Below are 21035 nucleotides of genomic sequence, written 5' to 3' on the forward strand. Positions count from 1 at the left end.
ATTCTTTCTGGTAGAGAATAGTGTGATCTACACCTAACAGGAAATTCATGAGAACTCTGCAAAGGGCAAAAAGGATGTGTAGTAAGTAGGAGTTCTGGATATCTAAAATTGGGACTGCTTTGCCAAGAGGATATTCAAATGATAGGCTAAAATCAGGATTAAAAGGCTTTGCAGGCCTTCACTCTTAGTCTTTGATTGCCAAGAGAGGCCAATGACCCAATTTATTGGTTACTCCCAGAGCCTAGACAGCAAATAGTAACTGTCTTTTGCAGAATTCAACTTACAAGTATAAGCACAAAATTGGGTGGGTGATCCTATATTTGGAATTATAATTCTTTGAGATATTTCAAAAAATAGAATTAAAATTCAAATGTAATATATCATTTTAGTTAAATTTTAGAATCTTCACTATTACATTAGTTTCCTGGCAGATCTTCAATCAAAAACAAAACAAAAATTAGTCATATTTTCTAATTTCTCTTCCCTTTCTTTCCATTTCCTTACCTTTAATTCAATCTCTAATTGACTACCTCTCCTATAGTTGACCTCCTGCTGAATATGAAGGTTAAATAAACTTAGCCCAGTTCCCCAAAATGCATCAGTTTTGCAGCAATACAAAATAATTGAAATTGAGGAGGAACTGGTTATTGAAATAATTGACTTGTTAAATAATTTATATCAAGATTTTTCTTAGTGTGGCTCTTAAGGATTAATATGAAACATATACAAAAATTAATATATTATAGATTTTCTAGTTTAGATGGCCAATATAGCTGTTAGCTATAGAAACACAATGAAATGAGTGTCTTCTACAGTCATATATTGCTTTCCATGGAGTCCAAAAATGTTCTAATGGAGACTCATATAATGTAGGCCAGATATACAAGTTTAAAAAAAATACACAATTCATTTTTACATTGTTGTAAAAATCTAATCTTGATAACAAAAAAAAAAGTTTATCCAGATTCTTCTAGCTGAGGGATTTCAGACATGCAGATCCAAAATAACTATACTAAATGAGACTGACAATAACTAGGCTCTCTGACAAAACATACAGATACATAAACATACAAGCATGTGTGGAAAACCTAATTACACAGCACATATAGCATTCCAGAAAAACAGTTCCATGACAAGCAATCAACTGAACGATCATGATGCTCATACAATAAGAATTTCTTGGCCTGAATGTTAAAAGGAAATTTGAATGACAAAATTCTTCAACTTAAATTGCAGATGAATAATTTGCTAGTTTTTACTTCTTAAGTAAGTTCATCTTCCTGGGTAAGTTACAAGTTAAATCATTAGTTTCCAAATATCACAATGCAAAATATAACTTTCCTAAAAGAAGGTAATTGAGGATGCACAAATCTTTTGGAAATATTTTTTTTAGTTTTCCTAATGATGATGTAAAGATGAGTAAAGAGATGATACTTATATAACAATAAGTTCCAGAATAGTGAATGGGTAGGCAAACTGAATTGTAAATTTAGGTATTAAAAAATAGAAAAGCATTTCTGATAATATAGATAGTATAAGCAAAGGAAGGAGATGACTAAGTAATACAATTTCATTAAGGATTTTAAATTAATTTTTCATTAATGTTATGGAACTCACATTCTCTGAGGTCTGTTTATATTTGTCAATATCATGTGGCATTGCAACAAAATCATTTTTATCAATGATTTCAGAGGAATGGGCATTTTTACATAGGGATCTATCATAATGTGGCAAAAAGAACTAAATATTAGCCTAGGAAAGGAATCCTTTTCATTCCTTGAGGGAGTAACATAAATTTTTCATTTGAACCAATGAATTTTATATACTAAAGATGTCATTGCAATTTCCAAAAAATTATTGTTCTTCATACATATATTAATTGTTTATTTCACCTTACTAAAGGATAACTATTATAAATTTTGATTTTAAAATAAATATTAACATAAATAGTATACTATTGTGTAACTATGATCTATTTTACTTTTTTCTCAGGATTTTTTTCATACTTCTCAATATTATCTGTGTAGGCAAGATAAACATGTACATACCTCAGCCCAGAACTCTGCATATATATCATTAGCTGTCAATCTTGTAACTGGCCACAGCTTTGTTACAGAACAAAGGTCACAAGCAGTCATCATCAGACCAATTACCCGGTCTCTAGAATATAACAATATAAAATTAATCAGATAGCTACTCAAAGATGAAAAAAATTGATCAGAGATACCGAAGAGAAATATCAGTGAAAACTTTTTTATATTTTAAAAAATTGAATGAATGATAAATATAACATGTGAAATATACTAAAATAATAATGTAATATTAGAGACAAGAAATGGAACCAAATGATAAATCTCACTACTACTCTGAAGACACAACTATCACTTGTAATTTGCAAACAAAGCATTATGTAATCATTTCTCAAGTATTTGGATGATTACCAAGATTCACAACTTCACTGTCATCTTTGATTCTATAGTCTCACATACCCTCCATATCTAATCAGGTGCCAAATCTGGTAATTTCTAACCCCATGATACCCTGTGCATCCATAGCCATTACCCTTACCACCTCTTGTCTGTTGTATTACAATAGCCTTCTAATTTATCTCCTGGTCTAAATTATTTAGGCTCCAAACCATCTTCTACAAAGCTACCAGAAGCAATTTTCCTAAAATTCTGATCTGACTATGCTAATGGTTCCCTATTATTTCAAGGATCAAATGCAAAAAAAAAAAATGACTCATTTGAAATATACAATCTAATTTCTAACTTTAATGCATACTCAATTACATTGTAATCAATATAAACTGACTTTCTTATTGTTGCTCATTCATCTCCGTTCCCTATAACTGTGTCCTACACATGGAATGCACTGCTGACTCACATTCATCTTTCAGAATTTCTAGTTTCCTTTAAGACTCAGCTCTAATGCCATCTTCTACATAATGCTTTCTTGACCTTCAAATGATGTATTAAGGAAACATATATATCCTTATATAATATATCCTTACATATAGCCATATTTAGTAAGGATATATGTGTAAAATATATGTATGTGTGTATACACATTCACATTACAAACAAAGACATAAACAGGCACTCTAATACCTTTTTTTGTGGGGCAGAGGTAACCTTAGGTCCCCAAAGGCTATGCTAGAAGTACAAGCTCTGGTAGATACTATCATGCTGGAAAGGCCTTGAGTATAGCCCCAGAACAGATAAATTCTGGTTTCCAAAGACTAGAATAGCTAATCACAGAGAGGCACATCAGTAGTAGGTTGACTACTTGGTGATAACATTTTTTTTGGCCAAGGCAATCAATGAAAAAAAAATCAATGAAAAAAAAAATTTAAATATCCCTCTGAATGTATATTCCATCCCTTCTATTTCAACAGATAGTGGTAGAAGAAAAGGGAACAGAGGAATGCTAAGAATAACCAGTTGTGGACTGTCAATAAACTTTAATTTGACTATTGCTACTACAAATATGAGAGATCCCTGTGAAATGACTAACACACACTATTGGAGGAACTGAATAATATCAATCCTGGTATTCCTGATATAAATAAAATGAGGAAAAAGAATGATGCAGCTACATGGAAGGATAGCTCTCTGGTTCTCCTACCAGAAGCAATGAAAAGAAAGAAATTACCGGAATGGATTTTATAGTATACTCCTAACCTACAAGAAATATTACTTAATGGGAATTTTTTTTATCAAATATTATATTATTAATGATATTTGCCAAAGGACCACCACTGAAAATACCCAACTTTTGATCCAGTAATATTTGTTCAGGGAAAGGTGGTGGGGTAACTCTATAAACAACTTCATAAGATCTTCCAGAATCAAATCGACATACACTTGGTGGCTTCAGGGTAAAAATGTGAAAAGGAGAAGATAGGGGAAGTATAGTTTAAAGACAGGAGTATCACCTGTCATGGGTTCATACCTTTCAGGTAAGAAGGTATACTAGACCTTGAGCTCCCTTTGATTTCTGAAACTTTATGTCTCTTACTCTCTTCACAATTAAAATAAATTGTTTCACTTCTTCACCTCTCACATTTTGATTTTATATTGCAAACCCTGATGTTCTTTGTCACTGATTTTTCAGTATAGTCCTTAGGGAAGGACTTTGAAAATTAAGGAAAATAAATCTATGAATACCATCTTAAATCTGGTATTGGTCAGTTCTCTATGCATGCATTCTCACATCATGCAACTTATCTATTTAAAGGCCATGTTTTTGAACTTCCTGCTATTTTATGGTGTCTCATATTGAGGGAAGTCGCTGTAATGATTGGCTCTTCCAAGAACATCATAACTGAATGAAAAAGGTCTCTGTTTCAAATGGTTGCCATTTCACACTTGTCTGTTTCATGATAACTTTAAAATGAGTTGACACTGTCTAACTTTGATACATATTAAATAATGTGCATTTTAAGAAGAGCCTTTAGTTTAGTCCATTGTCTTGACAAAGAATGTTAAACAAAATTTTTCAACTGTAGTTGTTGAGTAGATTTCAAGTAAAAATTGTGATGAGTTAGAGATTCTAGTTATGTGTTTGTTCAGAATAACATTTACAATTTAAAGAATCTCTGATAATTTTTAAGAGTTGTAAGCTACACAAATATGAGTTTATATAAAGCAGGATATATAATTAACAAAGTAAAAACTAAAACTAAAATATCAAAATATAATCCTCAATAAATCATTTATTTATTTATGATTCTCTATTCTGAATCATAAGTCCACTGAGCTGAACACCATCATGGGATATCATGAAACTACTGAGCTGAACACCATCATGGGATATTATGCCAGGGATAGACACAGGGATAAGGACTGGACTGGTGACTTCATTGGAAATTCTCAAAATAACACTCTCTACCAGTACAAGTTGGTAATTTCTTTGAAACTCAGTCTTAAGAGAATGGTTAAGAGCCTTGAAAAGCTAAGGGAACTAAAGAATCACTTAGCCAGCTTTTCCTGGCTTTGAGGCCAGCTCTCTATTATGCCATAATGTCCTGGGGTTCAAATAAGCCCAACCAAAGGGTGAGAGCTCTACCTGGTCTAGAACCATAGATTACACATGGTTTTCAGCTCGATATCACTGTTCAGGAGGGCAGAGATGAAGTTTAGATCCTCATCTAAAAATTATAAATCTGGCATCCAAGAAAAGCAGCACCAAACACCCTCAAATCAACATCTCTCACTGGATGATCTACAGATACATCAAAGATAAAATAATCAAAATAGAAAATATCTTTTCTGTCAAAGTTCCTCTCATTATTATTTGAACAAACATTTTCTGAAACTCTACAAGAAATAGTAGAACTGATTAACTCTATATGTGATTCTTCTAGGAACCTAGGAAGACTATATTTTTATGAGAAAAGGGAATAAACTATATCCATTTCCTTCATCCAAATATCCTAATAAAGTACATAGTACATATTACTCTATGTATGATACTACAAAAATACTATATAGAGCTATTTTTGATAACCCTTGGATGCTTTACAAATTAAAATTGAGATAAAGGAAGGTGGGAATAGAACAAAAAAATTACTTCTATTGAACCTGAACTTTCCCATCATGCCTTATAAGGTTCTTTGTTATCTAGTTAAAATAAATTTTAAATAGAATGATAGAGGCAGTTGTTTACAATGATGCAAATCACAGTCTGTCTAAACTCTCTGAACTTGTGTGACTCTTGTTCATGCCCTACTGATTCTCCATTGGAGGTTCACTCAATGGGCTAGAGATCTTCCTCCAGACCTCTTGACATTGTGCATGAACAGTAAAAAGGCTGTTATTAGTTACTCCTCACTGGTTCACCTTCTATGCTAGTCAAAAAATCTTTGTAATTATATTCTTTGCCACTTCTCTTGACCACTCTACTTTTTCCCACATTCAAATGCATTTTAACTAAAAGTGCAACATACATCACTAGAAGAATATTGTTTTAAAAACTAGGATTTTGTTTCAAAGAGAAGTCTCAAGCCATTAAAAGTAAAACAACTCTTCAGAGTCAATCTCGCATCTGGCTAACTGTCTAAGCATAGCATTTGGCTAGGACATATAATATGATGAATCAGCTCAATGGTTTATCTATTCAACTGCATTGCCAAATGTAGCCAATAGACGTTCTTCATTCATTCTTTGTTTTTTTTTTTTCCTATGTGAATAGTGAACACTTTGAAGTAATTATGGCTCTCACTTAAGAAAATATCTGAAAAACTTTAGGAATTAAGGCTGACTTTGAAAAGAATAACTGGAAGGCCTCATTATGTTACAGGTGATTTCATTAATTTTAACTCTGTACTAAACAACTTTCATGACAGTGGAAAATGCTTTTGAAGAATACACATCTGCTCTCAAATATTTAATGTTTCATGCCTTGCTTGACTTTTATAATCAGAAGATGGCTGGACAAAGTTATAACTTTTATTAAATCTTGCAAGAACTTTAGTATGACTTTAGCATGCAATGGCATACAGCTAGCACATAATAAATGCTTCAAATATTTTAATTGATTCTATAACAATCTCAAAATTGTGTAGCTTAGTAATGCTAATAATAATAATTGGTAGAAGTAGTAACTAATAAACAGCAGCAATGAAAATATAAAAAAGTGAAGATTTATATAATACTTTAAAGTCTGCAATGTGCTTTACAAATATTGCCTCATGATCCTTTCAACCACCCTTGGAAGTAAGTGCTATATAGCATATTCATATACAAAAATCTCTATGAATGTCAGATTTACATTATGATTAATTTTAAAATATATTTAATATGCTAAGTATCCTATGGTAACTATAGAAAATAGATGAACCTCTTCATTAATATAAAATTGACTTACTTGTGTGATACCATATTGACTCATAGGTTCTAACATGGAAAAAGTTGTCAAAAGATTGATGTATTAATTAAGTCTAGGATGTGAGGGATACTCTAGCATTATGGTTTTTTTAGGTCTCCTGTTGAAAAAAAGGTATCTGACATGATTTTGTTGTTTGCTTTAGCCATTGGCTAAGTCGATTTCCTTTAAAGATATCATCTTTTTACACTATTGCTATACTAATCTTTTTTTTTTAACCCTTACGTTCCGTCTTGGAGTCAATACTATGTATTGGCCCCAAGGCAGAAAAGTGGTAAGGGCTAGGCAATGGGGGTCAAGTGGCTTGTCCAGGGTCACCCAGCTGGGAAGTATATGAGTCCAGATTTGAACCCAGGACTTCCCATCTCTAGGCCTGGTTCTCAATCCACTAAGCTACCCAGCTGCCCCCTCCTATACTAATCTTAATGCCTCTTTTCAGCTAATATTTTAAAGTGTGTGATTATGCTTAAAATGTATAATTCTGCATAAAAATCCCATTTATATTATTTCCTATTAAAATATCACAGAGGTGATACAGATTTTCTAAAAATAATCACATTTTAATAAATGATTTCCCAAGAATATGACAGATTTTAGTGTTTTATTGTCTCTAATGGCATAAAAGAAATAATTCTAATACATAAGCTTAAACATGAAATAAAAATTAAATGAGTATAATGAATCTTATAACAGATTCAGTTTCCACTTTTTACCTATTTAAGAAACATTTGTAAAACATTCCTGCTTCTAGCACTGACCTTTTCTTTCTAAAGAGGAAATACAGGGATGTGTCAGTGTGTCTCTTATCTAGCAAATGAGGGGGAAGGTTTGTTATTAAAAAACAATGACAACAACCTCATTGTTTTATGTATTTTCCCCCTCTCTTTCTAGAAGTTCTAAAGCTCAGTTGGAAAGCAAAAAAATCTCCTCTTGGCTTATTTTTATGACTTTTAGTAAGGTCAGCAGCTAAAGTACTACAATTAAAAGTATGAAATGTGAAGATTGATGTAGACAAAGAAGGATAATAGACAGTCAAAGGTTACAATAAACTGCAATTTGTAGGTGTAAGATGAAAGAATAAAATGATTTTTATATCATGAGAGACTGTTGATACTAGTAGGGTTCAATTCTTGATATGATACTCTCTCATTGCCAATCTCTCCTTTTTTTCACTTTTCTATATTTCCTGCATTTTCTTCTTTAAACCTCATTGACCATACCAAGTCTCAAAAAACTTTCAAGGGGAGCCGACCTTGGTGCAACCATCCAAGTTTATAATGAGACAGCATGACAAAAAGACAAAGCCAGTTTTGGAATAAGCAGTGAGCTTTGCCTCTTAAGGCACACCAACTGTAAGATCATAAGCAAATTACTAATTATCTCAGTGTTCCAAATCACAAGTTAAAAAAGAGCTGCTATCTGGCATTAGTAGAGGGGAGTTTTGAAACTAAGCAGCATCCTGCCCTGATGAAATCACAGAGATGGGTTCCTCCCTAATTTCAAGTTTTAACAACATACACGTAAATTAAATTCAAAGTAATGCAAAATACTTACAAAGGTGTGGTCTTTTTACTAGGTTATTCAGAAACTGTCTCATGTAGGAGGGGACAGTAAAACTATATTTTGAAGAAAGTTACGGATTCTATAAAGTAAAGAATGCTTACATTTCAGCAAAGATGATGATCATTTGGTCCAAATAAAAAAAATGGAGGTGAGAGATGGATTATTGTATACTAGAAATAGCCTGTAAGCCAGTTTAGTGAGAATAGAGATTTCAATAAAAAGAATATGAAATGTGAAAGGAAAGAGACATAGGTATAAAATTATACAAAGCTCCCAATGTCAGGTGAAGAGCTATTTTGTATTTCCAAAGATATAAGGATCCAACTAAAATGTTTTAGTAGGGGAATAATATGTTCATATCTCTGTTTTAGGAATATTGATGTGAAATCTGTACAAAGGATGAAGGAAGTGACAGAAGGGAGACCAATACAAAAACAATTAGAATAATAAAAAAAACTTGGTCTGATGAAGGCATAAATTAAGCTAGATACATGCATCAAAAAATAAAGGATGGAGCAAAGAGCCTACCTCTGAAGAGAACTTGATATTTGAATTAAAGGTAAATTACTTAACAGAAAAACTTTTACAGAGGGCTGCTTTCAAGGGAAAACATGTCCCTTGTCCAGTTCTTAGGCTATAATAGGCACATACTAGGAGTTTAATAAATGTTTAATGATGGATTAATTAAAAGCTTTATTTTGATAAAAAATGTGCTTCTGAGTTTTATTTTGCCATGTTTTCCTCTTCCTCTGTGGATAAAGACTACACAAAGTAGATTCCTTGCTTATTTATAGAGAATAAAGAGGTTTCAATTAGTAATTGGTGGATAATTTTATCTAATTAGAAAAATGACTTCAATGCTTCTGTCAAAATTCTAATATTGAAGGAACTCATAGTCAAAGGCAAATAAATTTGTTAGAATGAAAAGCAAATTAAAATTTACAGTGCTGTCCCACTGTGTTTTCTTGGATCCATGGCTAATTTTCAGAATGCCTTCTATTTTAATTTTTTAAGGGACATTTCAGTAAAGAATCCCACATAATTTGGTAAAGTTATTGTTTTTCCTTTCTTTGCATGCACATCTATTTGAATCTCTCATTACCAGGGCCCACTTACTTATAAATTAATACTTAAGAGTATCATTTCATCCATGGGTTTTCTGTAATATTGAATACAATGGAGGTGAGAGATGGATTATTGTATACTAGAAATAGCCTGTAAGCCAGTTTAGTGAGAATAGAGATTTCAAGAAAAAGAGTAATATGAAATCTGAATGGAAAGAGAGATAGAGGTAAAATTATACAAGGCTAGAAATGGCAGGGAAAGATATTTTTTTAAAATTGAAAATAGGTATTATGTATTAAGATATGTGACTGATGATTGGCATCTATAATGAAAAAAAGTGTATTATAATTTTGTAGTTAAGAGAAATCTGCAAATACTTATAGTGCAAAAAATATGGTGTCTTAAATTCAATTAATCCATTTCTAAATTACAGAACTATCTTGCTAAGAAACAAAGTATATCTAAGCTTACAATATTAAAAGTGATTTAATATTAAAGTCAAATCTCAACTGACTTAATCTATACCATTAATGGAAGTAAAATAATTTGTTCTGGAGAGCTTAATGATCATTATCTCTGTTTTACTAATTGAACTATGTCCATTTGTTCTTTCTTAACATGTGTTCCAGTGGAGAAAAACCAAAATACTTAATCTTTAAAATGAGGGAAAAAAATTTTGGAGGAGTCAGAAAGGACTCAGAGTTCACCATTCCTACCTAAGAATTTTGCTTAACACTGAGAAATGATTTGATCCACTTTCAATAACAAGGGGATGAGTTTCAGCCACCTAATTCTTCACTTCAAACATATCAGAACACAGAAAATTTGAAGAACAGTTGGTTTCCTTTATTGAATACTGTAAATAGCATCTATCTAAACCCAAGAGCCAGTATTATATATATAATGGAGCTAAACCGGAACCTATTCTAATAAGATCAGTGATCAGTGTTATAAAGCAAGTGTGTTTATTTTAATACTATCATTTAACTTGGGTCTAGAAATACCAGCTAAAGGGATAAAAAAGAAGAAACAGGCACAGAAGAAATTAAAATTATTGCTTTTTGCTGATGAAATGATAGTGTTTATAAGAATTATATAAAACATATAAAAATAAGAGAAGCAATTATTAATTTTAGCCAAGTAGTAGGATAAAAATGCCCCCCAAAATGTATCAAAATTCATAAGGAAAAGACAGAAAAAGTCATCATTCAAAATAATTCAAGTATATATAAAATATTTATAAGTCCACCAACCAAGACATAAAAAAACATGAATATAACTACAAAGCAATCTTAATAAATATAATAGACTTAAATAAACCACTGTTTCTAGCTGCAGTGTACCAATAACAAAAATATTAATACTACATTAAATTAATTTACAGTATTTGCCAATCCATGTTACTTTGTTAATAATGTATTACTTATATATACATAACAATATAGCAAATAGTTACTATTGATATATTATTATAATATATTATGTAATGTTGCTATGATAAAAATAAATAATATTTAATTTATAGATGTAAAAACTAACAAATTTCATTGGGAGATCAAAAATGTCGAAGAAAAAAATTTAACTGGATAAAAGTGTGGTGCCTACAGTACCAAATCTCAATCATATTAAGACTATTTGTTATCAATTAAAAAATAAGAAAAGTTAAGCAGTGAAACAGTTTAGTTATAGCAACATACAAAAGAAAGAACATAATAATGGCTTGTTTAATAAACCCAAAGACTGCAATTATTGAGTGTAAGCTCACTATTAAACAAAAAAAATTCAGAGAAATCTAGAAATGAGGCTGGAAGAAATTAATTTAAGAGTAACATTTCACAGTATATATGTAGATAAGCTCCCAGATGAATCCATATAAAATGTCAAATAATAAACAAATTAGAGGAGTGATGAAGAAATTATCTTTCACAACTATGGGTGGGAAAGGGTTTAAGATTAAACAAGGGATAGAGAGGACCAGAGAGGATAAAATGAACAATATTGATTACATAAAAAATGATGCACAAATAAAAGCAATGTAGTTAAAACTAGAAGGAAAACAATTAACTGGAAAAAAATCTTTGTAATATGTTTCTTCTGATAAATGTCTATAATCCAAAATAAGGAATAATTTCAAATACACACCAACACACACACAATGATAGTTATTTATTTGAGATGGTCAAATGATATGAACATCTACTTCTTAAGAAATCTAAACAACCAATAAGCATATGAAAAAATGCTCCAAATTACTAAGAAGAAATATAAATTAAAACAATTTTAAGTTTCTGCTTCACACCTATCAGATTGGTGGAGATGGGAAAAATCAAATGACAATTGCTGGAGAAACTCTGAGAAATGTACTGTCTATGGAGCTCCTGAATTAATTGGTTCAACCCTTTTGAAAGGAAATTTTAAACCATATCCAAAAACGCATAAAACTGAGCATACTTTAAATCTTGTAACATAACTATCAATCTTCTATCCCAAAGACATCACAGAGGAAAAAGACATTTTATAAAAAATATTTAGAAGTTCTTTTTTTAGAGGCAAAAAATGAAAATAAGGAGTTACCTGTCAATTATGGAATGACTAAACAAAATGTGATATATGAATGTAAAGAATATTATTATGACATGAGGAATAATGAATGTCTTTTAAAATATGTATTAGGCTTGCTCTATATGACTCAAAAGGGAAGAGCTAAAGGCAGTGGTTAGAAGTTGAAAACTTAGGGTATTACTAGGAAAAACTTCATTTTAAAAGTTACCTAAGAATAGAATAAAGTTGTCTCAGAATGTAAAGGTAAATTTTTAACATATGGATGATCTGTAAGCAAAAAAGAAAGTAAATAAACATTTATTGAGTACCTATTATGTGCCAGGCACTGTGTTAAATGTTATACTATCTCTTTTGATCCTTATAACAACCCTGGGAGATAGATTCTTTTTACAATTTTACAACTGAGGAAACTGACACCAGAAGAAGTCAAATGACTTGCCCAAAGTCATACAATTACCAAATATCTGACTCCTGGCTTGTTGGTCGATCACATGCACTACCTAGTTTTCTCCAAATCAAATGACTGTTAAATTCTTTTTAGAATGTTGCAAAAGAATCACAGACTGGACAAGATGGCTACTAAAGTCCCTTCCAATTGTGAAATTCTATGATTTCAGGATTTCAGGATGGAAGTGAATGTTGTTCTGAAAAATATTCTCTTCAGAATGATTTTAAGCACTTGTCTAAGCTGGATTTCCATCTACTACATAAAAAATTAGAATAATAGCACCAACATCTTAAGGGTTGTTGTAAGGATTAAATGCGATAAAACATCTTTGGAATTATAAAGTGTTATATCCATGTTTGCAATCATTATTATTATTAATCAGAATATTCTGATTTCAAGTCTTCCCTACTAGGATTAATGTTAATGAGGAGCAAATAGACATAATTTCACCTGAAGCATGGGAAGAAGTTGTCATTAAGAATTTAGAAAATAATTTTAGGCTAATATTCACCATAAATTACTATGTTTCTGTTCCTGTCCTACTTTTTCATCCATCTAAAAGAAATTCATAAATATTTTATAGTGAGTACCTTGATCACAGAATCAAAAAATTATAGGGATGATGAGTAGGATGACAAAGCACTTTGTAATATATGAAAAAATACTTAATAAATGTGTAACAATTATTTAATAAACATTAGTTACAATCATGGGGGTAAATAATCATATGTGATTAGCTTTAATATGATGGAAAGGTAGCATAAATATATATTCATAGTGATGAAAATTTTTCACATCTCATCTTTAAGTAGGAATATCTACATAGTGAAATGATAAAAAAATCTAAAATTTTCCATGACCGGAGTATTTTATCAAAAATAAAACTAGTGAAAGGGCAGAGTATTTTTCTTCATATTGGTTTATTATGAACTAAAACAACAGAAGAAAACTCATTATTCATTGGTGCCCTCAAGAAAAGCTCATTTTAAACAAGTACATTTACATTGAGGAGGTAAGAAGTCTTGGCAGGAAGAAGTTAAAAAAGTTCAAAAGCCAGGGCATCTGGAATCAATTCTGAAACAAGCATCAAAATAAAAGGTTGGTAGAATTCAAAGAATATAATATAAGGAAAGAAAATATGAGGGAATTAATTTGGACTGAGCAGATGGAGAATCCTTTGAAACTTTACTTCCTACAACATCTTTGTACCTTCTGCAGTGGTAGATACTAATTTATGACCCTTATACATTTTTTTACAAGCAAACCATTTCTAGAAAGGTACTCTGAAAACTTCCCTCATGATGCCACCATATTATATGAAAACTGTACACAATGAAATGGGAAGAATGATAGATTGTTTTGAATCTACAAATATTTCCCACAAAGTGGTTATACCATAACCAGTAAATAAAAGCAAAATCTAGAAAAATAACTTTGTGAAAGCAGTCAAAGAAAGAAAGTAGTCAAAACTACTACACAGTCTCCCAGATTAACACTAGGGTGGCAGAGACGAGAGGGCAGCTTAAGAGTAGGAGTCTTTTGAATCTCCTTTCAGTTGATCATTGCAAAGCATCTCAAAAGGACAGAAATCAAAATCAGACAATTAAGGGGCTCTCCCATGGGATACAGCCTTAAAGGTATGTGCTATTTGGGGATTCTACACTATAAGGAGGTGAAGCTGCATTTATCAAAGGGCAAGCTGATCACCCTTTCCCCAAACTACCTACCACACCAGAGTCAGAGCAAGGGCCCTGGCAAACTCTAAATTCTCAGAGGCTGGCTAAGGGTACTACAGATATGTGGGGGGGGGCAGTGTGGGGACAGTGCCAGGTCTTGGGAGGGAGACTTGAGACCTGAGGCTGAAGAACATGGAGCCTGGGCAACAGAGTGTGGAGCTTGGGCAGAGGTAGGGCTGGGTACAGCTGAGGTAGCAGGAGATGTAAAGATAGCCTCAGGGCAAAATGCTAGCTACACAAAGCTAGCTACACAAAGAATATCACATCACCTGTCCTTACTCAGGCTTCTGAGTAGGAAGGGGAGATACTACCAAAGCAAAGCCCTGTGAGACAGAAGCTAAGAAAGCAATCAACATTCAGGAACCCTAATACACCAGTGACAAAAGAAACAAGCAACAAGAAAAAACAACTCTTGACCCTGGATAACTTCTATGGAGAAAAAGCAAAATACAGAAGCAACAACAGGGAGTGACAGACAAGCAAATATCCAAACTCTCCAAAAAAAAAATGAAAATTCATCACAACCACTTCAGGAACTCAAAAATGAGTTTAAGAACCAAGTAAGAAAGATAGAGAAAAGATGGAAGAAAAGTTGGAAATAGAAATGAAAATAATACCAAAAAAAAACAAAGAAAATAACAGCTTAAAAGACAAAATTGTCCATATGGGAAAAGAGGTACAGAAATCAAATGAAGTAATAAGCAAATTAGAGATTAGAATTGACCTGCTAGAAACCATAAAAAGCAGGATAGACCAAACCAATAAGGAAAATCAAAAGATCATAGATGAAAATCAGTCTTTAAAAACTAGAATTGGGCAAGTAGAAGCTAATAATCTCACAAGATAGCATGAATTAATACTGCATAATCAAAAGAATGAAAAAAAATAGAAGGAAACATGAAATATCTCATTGGAAACACAACCAACCTGGAAAACAGATCCACAAGAGACAGTTTGCGAATTATTAGTCTACTAGAAAGTCTGGAACAAAATAAAAGCTTTGAAATCATATCATAAGATATTATACAAGAATACCACCCTGATATTCTTGAACAAGAGGGCAAAATAGGCAGTGAAAGAATCCATAAATAAACCCCTACATTAAATCCCCAAAAGACAACCCCCAGGAATGTTGTAGCCAAATTCAAGAGCTTCCAGACCAAGGAGAAAATATTGCAAGCAGTCATAAAGAGAGAATACAGATATCAAGGAGCTCTAATCAGAATTACACAGTATGGAAGGGGATTCTTTATTCTCTTTCTCTATCTTGAATTAATCAACCAAAAACTTAAACACCCATACTTAACACTAAGTAAGGGAGTTCACAAATCACTTACTTGGAAAGCTCCACCCTTTTAACTCAATCAGTCAGAAACTTGTGAATCCTTTGATAAAAGATTACACCTTCAAAGGATGAGAGGTGGATCCCACAGACACTGCTCCCTTGAGCAGTGCTAGGCAATTTGAAAGCTGTTATTGGTCCCTGTGAAGAGAGAAGGGGACAGGAAGTGATGTGGGAAAAGGACAATAAAAAATCCTGAACTTCCTCTCCAGTGAGACTTTAGCTTGAGTCTTTGGGTTGGAGCTTTGGCTCGTGACTTGCCTCTTGGAGGTAGCTTTAGACTTGGACCTCAGCTTTGACCTGGGACCTTGGCTTCTTGGACTACTCTTGGATCTTCTCCTTTGGACTTCATCTTGGGTTAGTGAGCAACTGGCCTTCACTTCCTGGCTTCAGAAGAGATTTGTTGCAGAGAGGTTTCCTTCTTCTGAAGGAGGCTGAGTTGCTGGAACCTTTGTATAAAACATTGCTGGGTCCTCTGGCTGAGGGTTAACAAGCCCTGCCAGGGCTGAGCCAGACATTGGAGCAACATTTAGTGTGATAGGTTAGATATTTTCTCCATCCTCTTCTTACATTTCTCTACTTTCACTATTTCCATCTCTTTGTAAATAAAAGCTATTAAAAGTAATATTGACTTGAGCTATAATATATTTAGTTGGTAACCACAATATTACTTTAGAATTATCATACTTTAGTCAAACCCCTAAATTTTAATTCCTACAAAAGTATCTGCCAGCCTCCACACTAAAAGACCACAAGGCTTGGAAGTCAAGATAATTGAGTCTACAACCAAGAATCACCTACCAATGAAAACTGACTATATACTTTCAGGGGAAAGTATGGGCATTTAACAAAACAGAAGACTTTCAAGCATTCATAAAGAAAAAGCCAGAAGTAAATAGAAAATCTGATGTCCAAATACAAAGTTCAAGAGAAAGATGAAAAGTTAAATAAGAAAGAGGGGGAAAAAATTAAGAGTTTCAGTAAGGTCAATTTGTTTATATTTCTATATGGAAAAATGATATTTATAATTCTTAAAAATTGTTTTCATTATCATAGTAGATAGAAGAATTATTCATAGGCAGAGCCTGTGGTATTAAGTTATTAGAGATGATATGTGAAAAAATGGGGGGACAAAAAAGAGGATAGTACTAAGAGAAAATTGAAGGAAAAAGAAAAATAGGATAAATTATACCACATTAAGAGGCACATGGAGGGGCAAGGAGAATACTATTGTAATAAGGGGAGGAAGAGAGTGGTAATAGGTAATACTTAAACCTTATTCTCAGTGGAATCAGTTCTGAGAGGGAAGAATAGCCAGATCTATTGGGGTATAGAATTCTATATTACCCTACAGGAAGTTGAGAAGGAATAACAAAGTGGGGGGAGAAGGGCAGGGAGTACTAAAAGGGAAGGAAAGTTTCATGGGAGTAATGATTAATAGACCTTGAAGAGAAATAAGAGAGGAATAAGAAGGAAGGGTGTGGGAAGGAAAGCATAATAAGGGAAGGTTTGATTAAAAGCAAACCGCTGGTATAGAAGGAAATAGTGAAATAAGAAAGGGCAGGACTAAAAGAGGAAATCAAAATGATAGGGAATACACAGGTGGTAATCATAACTCTGAGTGTGTAAAGGTTAAATTTAATGGTTGGATGCAATTTATTTACCAAAATAAAGAGGAAACAATAAAGTAGAGAAATATGTAAGAGATTAGAGAAAATACCTATACTAGTCCTCAGCCAGGAGGGCCAGCAGTGAGCAATCACATGGCTTCCTCCAAGATGGAAGCTAGTCTCTTAGGAAACTAGGAAGAGAGTCAGCCTTCTCACTCACCCAACCAAGTAGTCCAGGAGTCAGAGTCTAAGTTGAAGTCGGGATCCATGCTGCAGTCTCCAATGATGTTTCCTAGAAGATTATCTCCAAGAGACACTCTCCATAAGACTCAACTTCACAAGACTGCCAGCTGAAGGATTTTGTAGCTGTTATGGTGGTGGCCTCTTCACAGGGGCCAATTTCAGTTTCCAAAATTGTCACACCTCTCATCCTCCGAAGGTAGTAACTCTCCTCCTAGGATTCACACCTTTGAATTCACAGTATAATGAATGAAAAGGGTGACTTCACCAATAATGAAGAGGAAATTAGGGTAATTATTAAGAAATATTTTGCAAAATATATGGCAATACATATGTCAATCTAGGTGAAATGGATGAATATTTACAAAGTATAAATTACCTAGATTAACAGAAAAGGAAATAGAATACTTAAATAATCCAGTCTCAGAAAAAGAAATTGAACAAGCCATCAAAGAACTCCCTAAGAAAAAATCACCAGGAACAGATGGTTTCACAAATGAATTCTATCAAACATTTAAAGATCAATTAATTCCAATACTCTACAAACTATTTGATAAAATAGGCAAAGAAGGTACTGATTCCCAAGCCAGGAAAACAAAAACTGAGGAGGAAAACTATAGACCAATCTCCTTAATGAACAGAGATGCAAAAATATTATAAAATACTAGGTAAAAGGCTACAACAAATTATCATAAGGATTATTTATTCACTGTGGCAAGATGGGATTTATACCAGGAATGCAAGGCTGGTTTAATATTATAAAAAATATCAGTACAACTGACCAGAACAATAGTGAAACTAGCAGAAATCACATGATTATCTCAACAGATGCAGAAAAAAAAACTTTTGACAAAACACAACACCCATTCGATTGAAAATACTAGGAAGTATAGGAATAGAAAGGCCTTTCCTCAAAATAATAAACAATATTTATTTAAAATCAGCAGCAACTATCAACTGCAATTGGGATAAGTTAGATGCTTTCCAAATATGATCAGGAGTGAAGCAGGAATACCCATTTTCACCACTACAATTTAATACTGTACTAGAAATGTTGGCAGTAGCAATTAGAGAAGAAAAAAGAAATTAAAGGGATCAAAGTAGGCAATGAGGAAACCAAAGTATCACTCGTTACAAATGGAATGGTGGTATACCTAGAGAATTCCAGAAAATCAACTAAAAGGCTAGTGGAAATAATTAACAAAATTGCAGGGTCCAAGATAGACCCACATCAATCAACAGCATTCCTATATGTTTCCAACAAAACCCAACAGCAAGAGTTAGAAAGAGAAATTCCATTTAAAATTATTCTAGACAAGATAAAATACCTGAGAATCTACTTGCCAAGACAAATTCAGGAATTATATGAAAATAACTACAAAAAACTTCACATAAATAAAAATAGATCTAAACAATTGGAAAAATATCAACTGCTCATGAGTAGGATGAACTTATATAATAAAAATGACAACCCTACTTTACTTATTCAGTGCTATGCCTATCAAACTACCAAAACACTTTTTAAATAGAATTAGAAAAAATATTACAAACTTCATCTGAAAGAATAAAAGATCAAGAATACAAGGGAAATAATGTGAAAAATGTGAAGAATGCAGGTCTAGCTTTATCAGATCACAAACAATACTATAAATCAATGATCATTAAAACTATATGGTACTGGCTTAGAGACAGAAGGGAGGATCAATGGAATAGACTTGGAGTAAACGACAATAGCAAGAGAGTGTTCAATAAACCCAAAGATCCTATCTTTTGGGACAAGAAACCACTATTTGACAAAAACTACTAAGAGAATTGGAAAACAATATGGGAGAAAGACTTAGATCAACATCTTACACCCTATACCAAGATTAACTCAGAGTGGATAAATGACTTAAATATAAAGAAGGAAATCATAAATAAATTATGTTAACATAGAATAGGTTAGGTAATATAAATAGAATTAATAATAAATAATAATATAATATAATAATAAATAGAATTAGGTTAACATAAATAAATTAGGTTAACAGTATACCTGTCAGATCTATGGGAAAGGAAGGAATTTAAGACCAATTAAGAGATAGAGAACATTGCAAAATGTAAAATGGATGACTTTAATTATATTAAATTAAAAAAGTTTCTGTACAAACAAAACCAATGCAACCAAAATTAGAAGAGAAGCAACAAATTGGGAAAAATTCTTTATAACCAAACTTCTGACAATGGTCTCATTACCCAAATTTATAAGGAGCTAAGTCAAATGTACAAAAAGTCAAGCCATTCCCCAATTGACAAATGGGCAAGGGACATGAATAAACAGTTTTCAGATGAAAAATTAAAATTATCAATAAGCACATAAAAAATAATTAGAGAAATGCAAATTAAAATAATGCTGAGGTATCACCTCACCCCTAGCAGCAGATTGGCCAATATGACAGTAAAGGAAATAAATGTTGGAGGCAATGTGGCAAAATCAGGACACTAATGAATTGCTGGTGGAGTTGTAAATTAATCAAGCCATTTTGAAGGGCATTTTGGAACTATGCCCAAAGAGTTTTAAAAGACTGTATGCCCTTTGAGCCAACCATGCCCCTGCTGGGTTTGTAACCCAAAGAGATAATAAGGAAAAATATTTGTACAAAAATATTTTATAGATGTGCTCTTTGAGGTAGCAAAAATTGGAAAAATGAGGGGATGCCCTTCGATGAGGGAATGGCTAAATAAATTGTGGCATCTGATGGTGATGGAATATTATTGTGCTGTAAGAGTTTATGATTGGAAGCTTTCCATATAAACTGGGAGAACCTCCATGAACTGATGCAGAGTGAAAAGACCAGAACCAGAAGAACATTGTACTGTACACAGAAAGTAAAACATTGTGGAACAATCTGATATAATAGGCTTTGCTATTAGTAACAATGCAGTAAGCCAGGACACTCCTGAAGGACTTATGTAAAAGAATGTTAACTACATTGAGAAAAAGAACTATAGAAGTAGAAATGCAAAAGCAAAACATATGACATCACTTATCAGATGTATATCTGAGTATATGATTTAGCGTTTAGGCCTTAAAAAAATCGCTCTATAGCAAAAATGACTAATATGAAAATAGTTATCAAGTGACAACATTTGTACAAACCAATGGAATTTCCTGTTAGATCTGGAAGGAGGTAGAGAAAAGGGGAAGTAAAGAAAATGAATCATGTAAACATGGAAAACAGCTTAAAAAAACAGTTTAGAAAAAAAAAAAGAATGACTAGGGCTGCAAAATGAAGGGACCAGAAGATACAGATATCATAATAGAAAATAGTAAGAGGATTAAATGAACACAATCCTTATAAGACCTCTCATTTTAAATGATAAATTAATTTTAAAAATCTTTCTTATTGGGGAAGCTTGAAGACTCTGCTTTTCATAAATGCAATTTTCATATGAACCTCTAGAAATTAGTTAAGTATTTTAAAAAGAAAACTCTATATTACTTATAGAAGCAGCCCTGAGGGTATAGGGGTAAGACAAACATGAATTTCTACAGTCAATGGAAAGATAATTCATATCAAAGAACTATTAAATGATTAAAT

At 32.5% G+C, this 21035-nt stretch overlaps 1 protein-coding gene across 3 annotated transcripts in view; it reads right to left on the reverse strand.

Annotated features, from left to right (window-relative positions):
- PDE10A (phosphodiesterase 10A) overlaps positions 1-21035 on the reverse strand; it is a 466245-nt gene that overhangs the window by 26866 nt on the left and 418344 nt on the right. For all 3 annotated transcript variants that reach the window (XM_003340456.4, XM_016429717.2, XM_056814385.1), the window contains one exon: positions 2049-2160. In XM_003340456.4, coding sequence (XP_003340504.2) covers positions 2049-2160 — 112 coding nt within the window. The remainder of the gene's footprint in view (positions 1-2048; positions 2161-21035) is intronic.

This window comes from Monodelphis domestica, chromosome 2 (assembly GCF_027887165.1).
Source record: "Monodelphis domestica isolate mMonDom1 chromosome 2, mMonDom1.pri, whole genome shotgun sequence".
Classification (NCBI taxonomy): Eukaryota; Metazoa; Chordata; class Mammalia; order Didelphimorphia; family Didelphidae; genus Monodelphis; species Monodelphis domestica.